General features: G+C 44.5%; 1 protein-coding gene across 12 annotated transcripts in view; it reads right to left on the bottom strand.

The window, feature by feature from the left end:
- The window catches only part of AAK1 (AP2 associated kinase 1), an 88,368-nt gene that overhangs the window by 51,541 nt on the left and 23,777 nt on the right, over positions 1-13,050 (bottom strand). For all 12 annotated transcript variants that reach the window (XM_040538261.1, XM_040538262.1, XM_040538263.1 and 9 more), the window contains exons 3-5: positions 8,911-9,029; positions 6,823-6,931; positions 1,531-1,673 (exon numbers count right to left, since the gene is read on the bottom strand). In XM_040538261.1, coding sequence (XP_040394195.1) covers positions 1,531-1,673; positions 6,823-6,931; positions 8,911-9,029 — 371 coding nt within the window. The remainder of the gene's footprint in view (positions 1-1,530; positions 1,674-6,822; positions 6,932-8,910; positions 9,030-13,050) is intronic.

Genomic DNA, 13,050 nt, shown 5'->3' on the forward strand with positions numbered 1-13,050 from the left:
AAGAAGAGCAACATTTTGCTCAGGCAGACAATGATGGAATGAGGGGGAGTGGTTTTAAACTGAAAGAGGGGAGACCTAGATTAGAAGTTAAGAGGAATTTCTTCACTCAGACGGTGGCGAGGCACTAGAACAGGTTGTCCCAAGAAACTGTGGATGCCCCAATCCCTGGAGGTATTCAAGACCAGGTTAGACGAGGCCCTGGACAACCTAATCTAATGGGTTGCATCGTTGCCCATGGCAGTGGGGTTGGAACTAGGTGATCTTTAAGGTCCCTTCCAACCCAAGCCATTCTATGAAAACATGTCTTAAAACAGAGAAAAGCCAGGTCTTTAACCTCAGGCACAAATTATCAACCAAGAGAACCAGAACTTGAGAGTTCATTTCAATATAGAGAGTAATACTAAAGATTAATTTACTAATCCATTACAGATGTGAATGAAATCATTCACTTACCACACAATGAGTTTGGTTTTTTTTTTTACAAAAATAAAGAAAGAAGGATTTGAAGCTAAAAACATAATAGCAGGGGTTAATGTCAACTGAAGAGGTTCTTGCTCCTAAGCCTTATTCTCTCACCCCAACTTTCCTTGCCTGTTCAAACTCCTGGGAGATGTCCATAGGCTTAAATTCAGTCCTCAAATCCATAGGACTCCACCCATTTCACAGCACTCTAGAAAAACAGATGTCAGACTTGTTTCATACATTCAGACTAACTGAGCAGTGGGGTCATGATCATTTGAAACACACTAAAGCGTACCAGACCCTGAGGATTTTTTTCCCCTGCACTGCCTGGTTGTTCTTAGCACACGAGTTGTCTTTTGCTCCTATAAAACAATAGCCAGCAGCATGAAACAAGCATCTGTTGAGGGCTCTGAAAGCAGACCGACCCACAAAGCACATCTGAATTTCAAATGTACAGCCAAGAAGAAGGCTTGTGTGAATATATTATTCATGCATTTTTATGATCTAGTTGAGAAGAAAAGGGAACGTCTTTTTGTGTTTGTTTGATTACAGGTGTGGGATTTTTCAAAAGCTCTCCCTGCTGGCCTTGCTCTGCTCCCATCTGAGCGCACAGAACCTTAAAATTCACTTGCACAGTCAACAGCTAGAGACCAGTTTCAAAAGCTTCTAACAACTCCTGACCCAAGGCCAACACCTCTGGGGTGATCCTTTTAATGTGGGTCCAGGAAACGGATCTACTGCGCACTTTCTGTGAACTACCTTATAATATCAACAGTGTTTCAGGTGGTAGAAAGTCACCGTGAATAATTCATCAGATACATTCTGGCACATCTGTGCAAAACAGAATTATTCAAACATTTGTGTTTATAAAGCAGATCTACAGATGGCAAACATATAGTAAGCTGCAATGAGAGACATTTTTTCCCTCCAAATCTTCCGAGAGAGAGGCATTTGTACCCAACTTTCCCTTGTTACTAAGGACAGAAACACAGGACCAGCTTTCAAAGCCCGTCTGCCATGGTGTAAGCATGCACGCGCTCTCCTGTATTACTGGAGTCCACAACTCACCTTCAGATCCCTGTGGATTATTGGTGTTTTACACTGATGCAGCCTCGCTACGGCTTCACAAGTGTCACAAAAGATCTGCAGGACCTCATTCTCAGTGAAACCTGTCTGCAGGCGTTGGTTCATGAGGTTCACCACCTGCCCTCCTGAGGAGAAAAACGCCAAGAATGAGAGCAAGTGTGCCAAATTGGATCCAGTCTTGTCCAAGCCCCAGTCCTACCAGACCTACTTTGTCTTAGACTGCCCCCTAAACTGCGGCTGCACAGTCAGCACACAAGATTCATGAGTTCAAATTCAAAGTTTGTAACAAGCTTCCCCCCCACCCCCCCCCGAGGTTTTTGGGAACCTGCTTCGTCATCTTGTTTAATTTTCTTCCCTCTTCGCCTAAATCCAAGGGGATTTTTCATATCTGCCGGCAGACGTCGCATCTTATCTTGTCTTTGGACTACGCTACAGCAGCAGCAAGTTACCTTCTAAGGCCCTCATCACCTCGCTGTGTTAACACTGAAATATAATTCTGACTAAGCAGTGTTTTTTCTTTCGTCCTCAAAAGTAAAAGTTTTTGTCAGACTAGATGAATAGAATGCTGAATGTGCGGCACCCACAGTCCACAAAACAGTCTGCAAGAGGGAGGAAAAAGACTCCATAAAACATACATTACTAAATGGTTTGGCCAAAATCATAGACTGGCAAAATCTGTCTGTACAAGTGAAACCTTCCACATTTGTTACTCTTTGAATGAGTCCTGGATTTGCCTCAACTTCGAGATTCTCTTGCTGTCAAGGACTTTTCAAAAAAAAATAAAAATCCACAGAGAAGTTCTTCCCCCTCTAAACATCTTCGACACGCAGAGGGGAAAAAAACAATGCATTTTTGAACCGTTGTCAAAGGGAACTGTATCATTTAACATAAGTGTTGGAAAACTTCATAACCAAGGTACAAAAGCTCTAAAGAAAAGTTGAGCCCAACAAGTAAGTAGTTCAGCTGTGAATACTTTGCGCTCAAAATGAGTGCAGTTCTGCACATAAAGATGCATTAACTTGGTTTAAGCAGCTGTTTATCACAAACTGAGGGTAATGAGGGGAAATTCAATGTATCACAGAATCACAGAATGCTAGGGATCCTAGGGATCGGAAGGGACCGTGAAAGACCATCTAGTCCAATCCCCCTGCTGGAGCAGGAACACCTAGATCACATCACACAGGAACACGTCCAGGCAGGTTTTGAATGTCTCCAGAGAAGGAGACTCCACAGCCCCCTGGGCAGCCTGTTCCAGAGTTCTGTCACCCGCACCGTAAAAAAGCTTTGTCTCATATGTAAGTGGAATCTCCTATGTTCCAGCTTGCACCCATTGCCCCTTGTCCTATGACTGGATGTCAGCCAGCAGAGCCTGGCTCCATCCTCCTGACACTCGCCCTTTACAGATTTATAAACATGAATAAGGTCACCCCTCAGTCTCCTCTTCTCCAAGTTAAAGAGACCCAGCTCCCTCAGCCTTTCCTCATAAGGGAGATGCTCCACTCCCTTAATCATCCTCGTGGCTCTGTGCTGGGCTCTCTGAAGCAGTTCCCTGTCCTTCTTGATCTGAGGGGCCCAGAACTGGATGCAGTATTCTAGATGTGGTCTCACCAGGGCAGAGCAGAGGGGGAGGAGAACATCTCTTGACCTACTAATCACACCCCTTCTGATACACCCCAGGATGCCATCGGCCTTTTTGGGCACAAAGGCACAGTGCTGGCTCACAGTCATCCGACTGTCCACCAGGACCCCCAGGTGCCTCTCCCCTTCACTGCTTTTCAGCAGGGCAGTCCCCAACTTCTCCTGGTGTCTGGGGTTGTTCTTGCCCAGATGCAGGACTCTACACTTGACCTCGTTATATTTCATTAAATTTCTCCCCACTCAATTCTCCAACCTGTTGAGGTCCCACTGGATGGCAGCACAGCCTTCTGGCATGTCAGCCACTCCTCCCTGTTCAGTGTCATCAGCAAACCTGCTGATGGTGCACTCTGTTTCCTCATCCAAGTCGTTGATGAATATATTGAACAACACTGGTGTTAGTACTGACCCTTGAGGGTCCACTAGCTACAGGCCTCCAGCTCGACTCCATCCCATTGACCACAACCCTCTGGCTTCTTTCCTTCAGGCAGTTCACAGTCCACCTCACTACCTGATTGTCCAGACCCCACTTCCTCAGTTTAGCTGCGAGGATGCTGTGGGACACGGTGTCAAAGGCTTTACTGAAATCAAGATAGACACATCCACTGCTTTACCATCATCTATCCATCTGGTTATGTCTTCATAAAAAGCTATCACGTTGATTAAGCATGACTTCCCCTTGGTGAAGCCATATTGACTGCCCCTAATGACCCTCTTATCCTCAATATGACTAGAGACAGAGCCAAGGACAAGTAGTTCCATCACCTTACCAGGCATGGAGGTGAGGCTGACCGGTCTACAGTTACCCGGGTTCTCCTTCTTGCCCTTTTTGAAGACTGGAGTGACATCTGCTTTCCTCCAGTCCTCAGGCACCTCTCCTGATGCCCACAACTTACCAAAGATGACGGAGAGTAGCCTAGCAATGACTTCTGCCAGCTCCCTCAGCACCCACTGGCGCATCCCATCAGGACCCATAGACTTACGGATGTACAAATTGCTTAATTGGTCCTTAACCCAGTCCTCATCAACTGAGGCAAATTCCTCCTTTATCCTGACTTCCTCTGGGGCCACAGGGATACGGGGCTCCTCAGGACAGCCTCCGGCATTATAGACAAAGAAAGCATTCGGTAACTCTGCCTTCTCTTTATTTTCTGTCACCAGGGCACCCACCTCATTCATCAGTGGGCCTACATTGCCTCTAGTGTTAGTTTTATCTGCAATGTATTTGAAGAAGCCCTTTCTGTTGTCCTTGAGCCCTCTTGCAAGGTTTAATTCTAAGGAGGTGTGGTGGTTTTACTTGGGTGGGCCGCCAAGCTCCACCACAGCTGCTCTCTCACTCCCTTTCCTCAAAGGGAAAGGGGGAGAAAATATGATGCAAAGGGCTCAAGGGTTGATATATGGGCAGGGAGAACACTGATCAATTATCATGACGGGCAAAACAGACTCAGAGTAGGGAGATGGTAAAATTTACTGCCTATTTACTACTAACAAGCTAGAAAAATGAGAAACAAAGGAAAGAAACTGAAAACACCTTCCCCCCACCCACACTCTTCCACCCCCTTTCACCAAGTGGAACATGGGAATGGGGGAGTGGGGGTTGCGGTCAGTCTATAGCACTTTGGTGTTCCTTCTCGGTCACTCTCTTCCCCTGCTCCAAACTGGGGTCCCTCCCACAGGATACAGTCCTTCCCGAACTGATCCTGTGTGGGCTTCCCACAGGCAGCAGCTCTTCAAGAACTGATCCAAAGAGGGGTCCATGCCACGGAGTCCATCCATCAGGAGCACACTGCTCCAACCTGGGTCCCCCACGGGCAGCAGCTCCTGCCAGATCCCCTGCTCCTGCGTGGGCTGCTCTGATCTTGAGCTTGGAAGAAGCAGTCCTTGAATGCTAACCAATCATCTTGGGCCCCTTTACCTTCAAGTACCCTGTCCCATGGGATTTCCTCTAGCAATTGCTTGAAAAGGTCAAAGTCAGCCCTACTGAAGTGCAGGGTTGCGATTCTACTCGGTATTATGTTCCTGCTACATGAGATCCTGAACTCCACCATCTCATGGTCGCTGCAACCGAGGCTGCCCTCAACCTTCACCGCTTCAGCCAGCCCCTCCTTGTTAGTGAGGACAAGATCCAGCAGTGCTCCTCTCCTAGTTGGCACGTCCACCATTTGCATCAGGAAGTTATCATCAATACACTGAAGGAACCTCCTGGACTGCAGATGGCTGGCTGAGTAGGCCTTCCAGCAAGTGTCAGGGTAGTTGAAATCCCCCACGATAACCAGGGCCTGTGATTGCGAGGCTGCTATCAGCTGCCTGTAGAAGGCCTCGTCAACTTCCTCATCCTGATCTGGTGAAATTGAATTGAATTGAAATGTATAATTTCAGTTCCCATTCTTCATCCTCAGTGTTGGAGACAGAGAGAGGCATGCGTCAAGGATGGTACCTGCAAGCTTGCAGCTCTTCTCCTTTCAAATGGACAGAAAGGCCTTAGAAAGACAGAGCTTACTTCATAAGCCCAAAATCTGGCATAGAGTGGAGAAGCTAATGAAGCTGGCAGGAGAAGATTCTGAATTGTCATGGTTTATACTTCCCTCCAGTGGGCTCTGCAACATAGAGCTGGGTATGAATTTACTGGCCTTGCCAGGACCCTTTCTTGCAACATTTCCTGTGCTGTTTAGGACTAAACTTCTAAAGGAATCATAACAGAAGTTCTTTGTAAAAACTACACATAGCATTCCTTTTGCAAGCAAATAAACCTAACACAAGCCAGTCAAGATTCCTGCATCAAAACGAACCAAAGATGGTGTGGCAGGACAGAAATATGTACAGTACATGTTTAAAGGTATTTCAGAATCAAAATGTTCTTGCTATGATGCACCTGGCTTCAGTTAAAAATCTGAACAGTCTTGAGAATACATATTTCCATGAGTTGCCACCATCGAAAACAGTCAGACTCCTGAAGTCGCCTGGCCAAAATATACTTTTTGCTTAACACTCTATTCCTGCAAGAGGCATTTGAGCACAGCATATGCGTCATTTTCCAAACACCAAGTTCTAGCCATAATAGATCAAAGCTTTGGGACAGCTGAAAAAAAAGTGGAAGAGTCTGTCTGGCTAGAGACAGATGAGCACAAAGGTCAGAAGTAAAAGTAATGCTTTTTGGCTTCACATTACCCATTTCAAGCTTCTTCAAGAACAATCCTAAGTCAAACTGAAACAGAAAAAGCTTGCAGTATGACATACTGTGAAAAACAATTTCATTCCACAGCCTAGCCGCTATAGAAGAGCAACTTTTTGTGTGGCCAGCCTACGGAAAACAGCAATATATACTTACAGGTTCCTTTCACAATAGAAAGGATCTAGAGCCATCCTGGGCAGCGGCAAAGGTGGTAACAGTCCTATCAGAGCCTCACATATCATCCACTTCTCTACATTTAGTTTAGCTTTGCATTGTTCAAAACAGTCCTTTGGTATTCAAGGATGGACCAGGCCTAGGAATAAGGTTGCTCCATCCTTCCATTTAAAAAAGAAACAAAAAAGACAACCAAAACCAACAAACAAAAACCCACTTGACTTGTGCAAGTTCCCTGTAAGCACTGGAAAGGGCATATCGACGGACGAGGAACACTGTGAGCGCACACTCACCTCGGCAGAAGTCCATTAGTATCAGCACTTCCCACACATCGCCACTGCTTACTGAGTTTATACTGGAATCAATGTATCCAACAATGTTCTTATGGCCAGACAGATCCCGCTGCAAGGTAAATATATTCAAAGCATAAGACAGCCATATAGAATGAGTAGCACTTTAATCTACAATACACAGCTTTCCTAGTTCTTTCCCTGCCTAAGCACAAGCTTTTGCCACTTTGGATTAATCATTGCATACAACTCGATCAAATCGAAGGTCTGTCTCTACCTGTTTTGCTTCCAGAAGGAGCTGAGACAAACAACAGAGAACCAACCAACCTACTGAACTAACTCATTCAGGGGTCAGTGAGTCCAGATTTTTGGATGTTCCCTTGGATGGCCAAGGCCAAGCTCACTGCAGCTGCTCCTCCTTTATGTAGGGGGGAGAACAAGGCAGCTGTTTTGCAGTGGCTGTGCACAATGCACGTTCTGCTTACTTTTCTCCTCTCCTTCCTCTCTCTTCCACTAACAAACAGTATCTCAAATCTTTGCATGCTTAAAACCACTCAGGAAATAAATAAAAAAAAAGTTGTTAGCTTGGTTTTAGAAGTACCTTATTTTACATGCCTTGATGGATTAAAGCACAAGTTCTCATACCGATGACTTATCTATGACATGCTGAACCTGCAGGGAAGTCGTTTTTGTGACTGCCAGAGTTACACACATTTCCAGGTGTGACAGCCACTCCCATGCTGTGCTCAGCTTTACCAGTAAAAGAAATCTAGATTTTGCTGGTAACATTTTGCTCTCTTCAGTAATTCTGCAGTGCTGCAGAAAGCTAAGTTTAAAATGCTTCTTTATTGCACAAAAGCTAGGAAATAAGATTTCCTTTTACTGATGTACTTGTTTTTCACAAAGATTAGTGCTTATGATAAGATTCAATATGAGAGTGAGCACGTCAGAAGGACACTTCTTGCATTCGCTTCCCAGGTTAGCCACACATTTCAGAGACACCAAAAAGACAGAGACAATGGAAAGCACTGGCAATTAAAATCCAAGTAAACAAGCTTTGTGAGCACAGTTTAAACCTTTGATGTAAGATCTAATCTCAACCTTTCCCATGTAGCATTAGCTATGGTGATGACAAAGTATGCCCCAAAACCTCACTGCACTATCTCACAAAATCCAGAAGTTAACTTTGAAGGTATTAACCTAATTAAAAGCTACTTTAAAAAACACTCTGAATTGCTACAGGTAAAAGCTTCTGATAAGAAGATAGCCTATCCCAAACAAATACTTCGCATTATGAATTAGCAGAACGCATATTTTCTGTTTTCTTCCCCACTTCAGTTACTCAAAATGTTCATTGATACCTTGCAAATACAATTTCAAAAGTGGCACTTCCCACATTCACTAGGATCCAAGCAAGACTAACCAAATCCATTGAGATCATCTCAACTTTTTATTTGTTCAGAGATTAATAATTGTTTAAAACAATTACTAAAATAGCTATCCTATTACCTAATGCCTTGCATCCAATAATCTACAGAAACAAGCCAAGGCAGTAACTACCCCACACATACTGGTTTCAACCCACCAGCCTCACCAATACTGATATAGCCCTCATCCTAAACCAAAAGATTAGAAGCTGTTGTGACAAATTCATCTTGGCATGGAAGTCTTCCATTCACGTACTGATTTGAGTTCAGAAACTGCTGTATCAGAATTATTAGCCTTCGAGATGAAATCTCGAAGAGAAACACCCCCAACCACACACACCTCTTCAGCTCTTCCCTTTCCCATCAAGTCTGGCATTGACAGAGAAGATTTTTCGTCCCCTCCTTTTCCCGAGATTCCCTCTGCCTTTTCAGCTGCTGTGTTTTTACTGACCACTAAAACAATTTAGGTTTTAAACAATTCAATCCAAGATTTTTCACATAGCTGTGCAACTCTAAGAGCTAGGTGTTTCTAGAAGAATGACAATTTTACTAAGAATACCCACGGTTTGTGATGCAACACTACACAGCTCGAAGGCAGAAGGTGACCGGGCTCTCATGATGTTCCACTCCTAGTCAGGGTCCCCACTACAAAGCGTTGACTTACCATGATTTGGATTTCTCTTTTGCAGACTTGCAAGTCGTACTCGTTATTGACGTACATACGCTTCAGGGCACATTTCATCCCATTGTTAGTCCTCACAAGAAACACTATTGCAAATCCACCTGCAGAAAACACAGTTATCCCATTCAGTACAAAAGAAACTTCTCAGTTCTTGCTTCCAACCCTTGTCCCTGCCTCCACCTGCCTTCTGAGTACAGGCAGAAGAGGCAGGGCACTCGGCAGCTACTAACAGCACCATGGTGGGAGCACCCCTTACATCTCCTTAGCTCCAGAGACTCCAGCTCTGCCTAGACATTTAACATCTCACTTATAACAAGCAATTACACTGGTTCTTGTCCTGTCAGACAGTCCTTCATTGCTCCATCAATTTCCATTACGATGCAGAAAGATGAAGTATAAACAGCAACACCACCTTGGACAGAAATCAGAGCTACAGAGCATCTACTGAATTACTAAAGGCCTGAATTTAAAAGGCTTCTCAACTTTTGAAGCATCTAAGTTGCACAAACCAGCTTTGTAATGTACGAAACAGAAGAAATCCATCTCCCACACATGGTTTGATGTGAGTGCTTTTAAAAGAAGGACGGGACAAGAAAAAAATAATTCATTTTGTGGTCCACCAAGAAATCACCAAGAGTGGTGATTCTATAAAAACTCAGTCACGTCCCAAAGAGCTCCCATTTACAGGGTTTGAGCCTTTAAGTGATTGTTACCATATCCCATTCTTTAAAAGCTGCCAGAAACCACCTGAGCAACAATACATACATGATTATATTTGACATGTTTGTACATAATTATTACTAGTGGTTATTTGGCACTCAGATAAGCTCCATCCTATCATATAAAATTCAACAAGCAAAACAAACCCCATTTCTGTAAGACTTAGTGTTAAAATTTATTGCATTTGACAACACCAGTCTTGCAACAACTGGTGCTTACAAGCTGTTCACAAATCAAACACAGCCAAAAGGCCCATTGAAGCTTTTACTAGAATTGGAATTTGTTTTTACTAAGAAAAGATTGAAAAGGAATGAATGAACAGACAACACTGCTACGTTCAAAGTACAGCCCTCCTCACTGACCAACAAATGGGTTGAACACTCCAAAGCCCATCTTCCAAAATAAGAATAGAAGAGTTGTGTGCAGATAATGTACGTCCACGCCAGGATCGCTAAGCAGCGATCTCTTAGCAAAGCACTTCATTTTGCACATCATAATTTGTCATGGGAACCAGACCCGCTGGGTTTTCCAGGGAAGCCCCACTGACTTTTTGGAGCAGAGGTAATGCAGAGCTGCCCCAGAGAAACTGCAAAAAGATGTCACTGGTGTGTGGGGAGAGGAAAGCGGGAAGATCTCAATTCAGGTTCTTAAAGAACTGTAACCAGGCTGCAAAATGGATATTCAAATTCAGAAAAATGGGACATGGCCCTGGGACACAGCAAGCCATACACATGCTGCTCAGTCCTGCTAGAGAGGGTTGAAAACCCTTGTAGTTCTGGAGGGCCTAATTTCTTTGCTCAAATTCAGACACAAAAATAACCCTGTCTCTCTCCCTTAAGCTGCTTCAAGTTGAGCATCTCAAATTACACGTCATTTTTAAGAACTCCTAAACCCGCAGCCTTATTGTCCTATCCTGGCCACATTTGCCTCATTCCTGGGGAACAAATCTGCACATCGCGCTGGGCTGTCTTTAGGCCAATGCATGTCTATGCTGAAGAAAGCAAACCAGCACGTAACTGATTCCACACACACACACTTTATAGCCTGTAATGAGCTGTAAGAAATAAGGAACCCATAATCAGCACCACTTTCCCACCTTCTTAAAATATCACACTTTTTAAAATCATCGGAGAGATCAGGTTTGGGCTTATTTTCTTCTGTATAATATTTCTATGGACCACAGAAATCCTAGAGAAAACACTTTTTAAAAAAAATTTTTATTACAGAGTCTCAGTCATCATCAAAATGTTTTGGGAACCACAAGACTTGTGTTTATTTTAAAATGAGAAACTCCGAAGTTGTCCACCAGAAGCTTCCCCTCCTCTCCAAGGGCTCATTTCTCTTCTCACAGCTCCTCCTGCCAGGCCAGGAGGTCAGCAGGACACCCTCTCTCTGCTCCCTGTACCACGCTCAGCAGACAGGGACACATGCTGAGCAGCAGCAAAAATAGATCAATTGACACTTTTTTTTCTTTTTTTTAAAAACAAAAACCACAGATCCACTAAATTCATGGACCATCTTGTTCTAAATATTTGCTTCATCTGAAGTGGGGCTGGTAACTCTTCACACCAACCAAAGATCTCATTAGCAGAGTGTTGTGCAAGGTACCTTTCCTCTGCTCTGGATCCTGTACTAATTAACCGCTGCACTCCTAGAGCACCCTTACTAGGATATGTACATCATGCAGGTTTTCTTACAAGCAACCAGGGCCAGCTGGCAAAGGAAACTACAGCCTCTGCAACAGAGATAAACCACCCCAACAGCTCAAAGAAAAGAGAAATTAAGAATTAAAAAATGCTTGCTGATACAGGCCTGCAACACCAGCATATTGGGACCTGACAGAAATATGGCCTGGAGCATCTTCCAAGTGGAGCAGCAAGAGCTGCATACATCAGGTGGAACTGCTCCCAAGCAGGATGGCTGCAAAGTTTGCCGAGAAGTTGGCGTGCATCTGATGTTCCTACACAAGTCAAAGGAAAATTACCTTCTTGTGTCCTTCTCTTCCTTATCTTCAACTCCTGCAAACTTCAGCTGACACCACCACAAATGGAAGCTGTGCAAAATCATTTAACTTACTTTGCCTGCAAACACACCTACCAATTTGGTTACTTTATTATTAAACTCCCACTGACAGCTGATTAAAGCATGACAATTTTGCTACTAGTAAAAGCAGCACGCTTCTCTCCAGAGAAAACACGTATTGATTTAATCAGGCTACATATAGCAATTTTTATACAGGAAGCTACAGTAAGTGTCTGTGCTATCTGAGATGCAAGACTTGATGATCTACATCCATTCACGAGAGGATGCCTAAGTTTTACTTTCTAAGCAACTATTATGTCCTCTGCTCCAATTGCCTTAGTTAAAATAGGCCATAATATCCCTTCCAAATAACAGTTAACAGCCCAGTGTTTCGCTGTACCCGGGAGGTAGTCCAGAAAGGCACAGCAACATCAAGAACATCTAACTTCCCTCAGGTAGCCACTGCACATTTTAAAATCTGAGAAGGTGTGAAAAATGCCACCTCAATTTGAATTCCTCAGCATTTATTACACCTGCTGCTGCTAATTGGCTTCAGCACTGCCAGCCTTGCATGCAGAGAGCAGGGCTGCAAAGCACTCAGTAAAACAGCAGGAGGACGAAGGAAGCAGAAAGGGAGAGACAAGAAGTTCAAACAACAGCAACTGCTTGCTGCATTGCTCAGACACAAACAGCTTCAAGGAAAACAAGACTTAAAGCCTGTTTGCAGGACACTTGGAATAATTTTGTGAAGGTCGAGCACCTCCAAACTGACTTACTTCTGTACTCCCACAGCAACAACTTCCTTGGTAAGCAGCAGGCACAAAAAGCAGCTCAGCTCTCAGCACAGTACGACAGAGAGCAGGAGGACCCAGCAGATGGCTGAAATCTTCACCTAGCAGCGTCAGAGAGCCCCGGGCAGCGTGGCTGCTCAGCACAGCCCAGGAAGGCACCAAGCGATCAAGCACCCGGACCGCAGCCCACACTGCCTTGGGAAGACTTTGAATGGACTTCAGAGTTTTCTCTTGCCTACCACACACTCTGTAGGAGAGGGTTTTGTTCGCAGAAGCTGATGGGCATCCTCTCCTGCGGGTTGCCGTGGTGAGGCCAGGCACTGCCCAGCTCCTGCTGGCTGCCGGGGAGACCTGCTCACTGCTGCGCTGAACACGCACGTTTTGCTTACACCACTCACGCAGCACGTAACTGAACTCTGATGTTTTTCAGAACAACATTAAAACTACTACATTTTAGCTACTATCTTGTGAACTCCCCAGTGTTTACCCCTTCCCTTTTCACGCTACCTAGCTGCACCACCACCACCCCAGCTGCCTCAGCTCCCAGAGCCTCAGACCACAACCAGCTTCTTCCTGGTTTATCCCAGTC

The sequence above is a fragment of the Cygnus olor genome, chromosome 27, assembly GCF_009769625.2.
Source record: "Cygnus olor isolate bCygOlo1 chromosome 27, bCygOlo1.pri.v2, whole genome shotgun sequence".
In the NCBI taxonomy this organism is placed as follows: Eukaryota; Metazoa; Chordata; class Aves; order Anseriformes; family Anatidae; genus Cygnus; species Cygnus olor.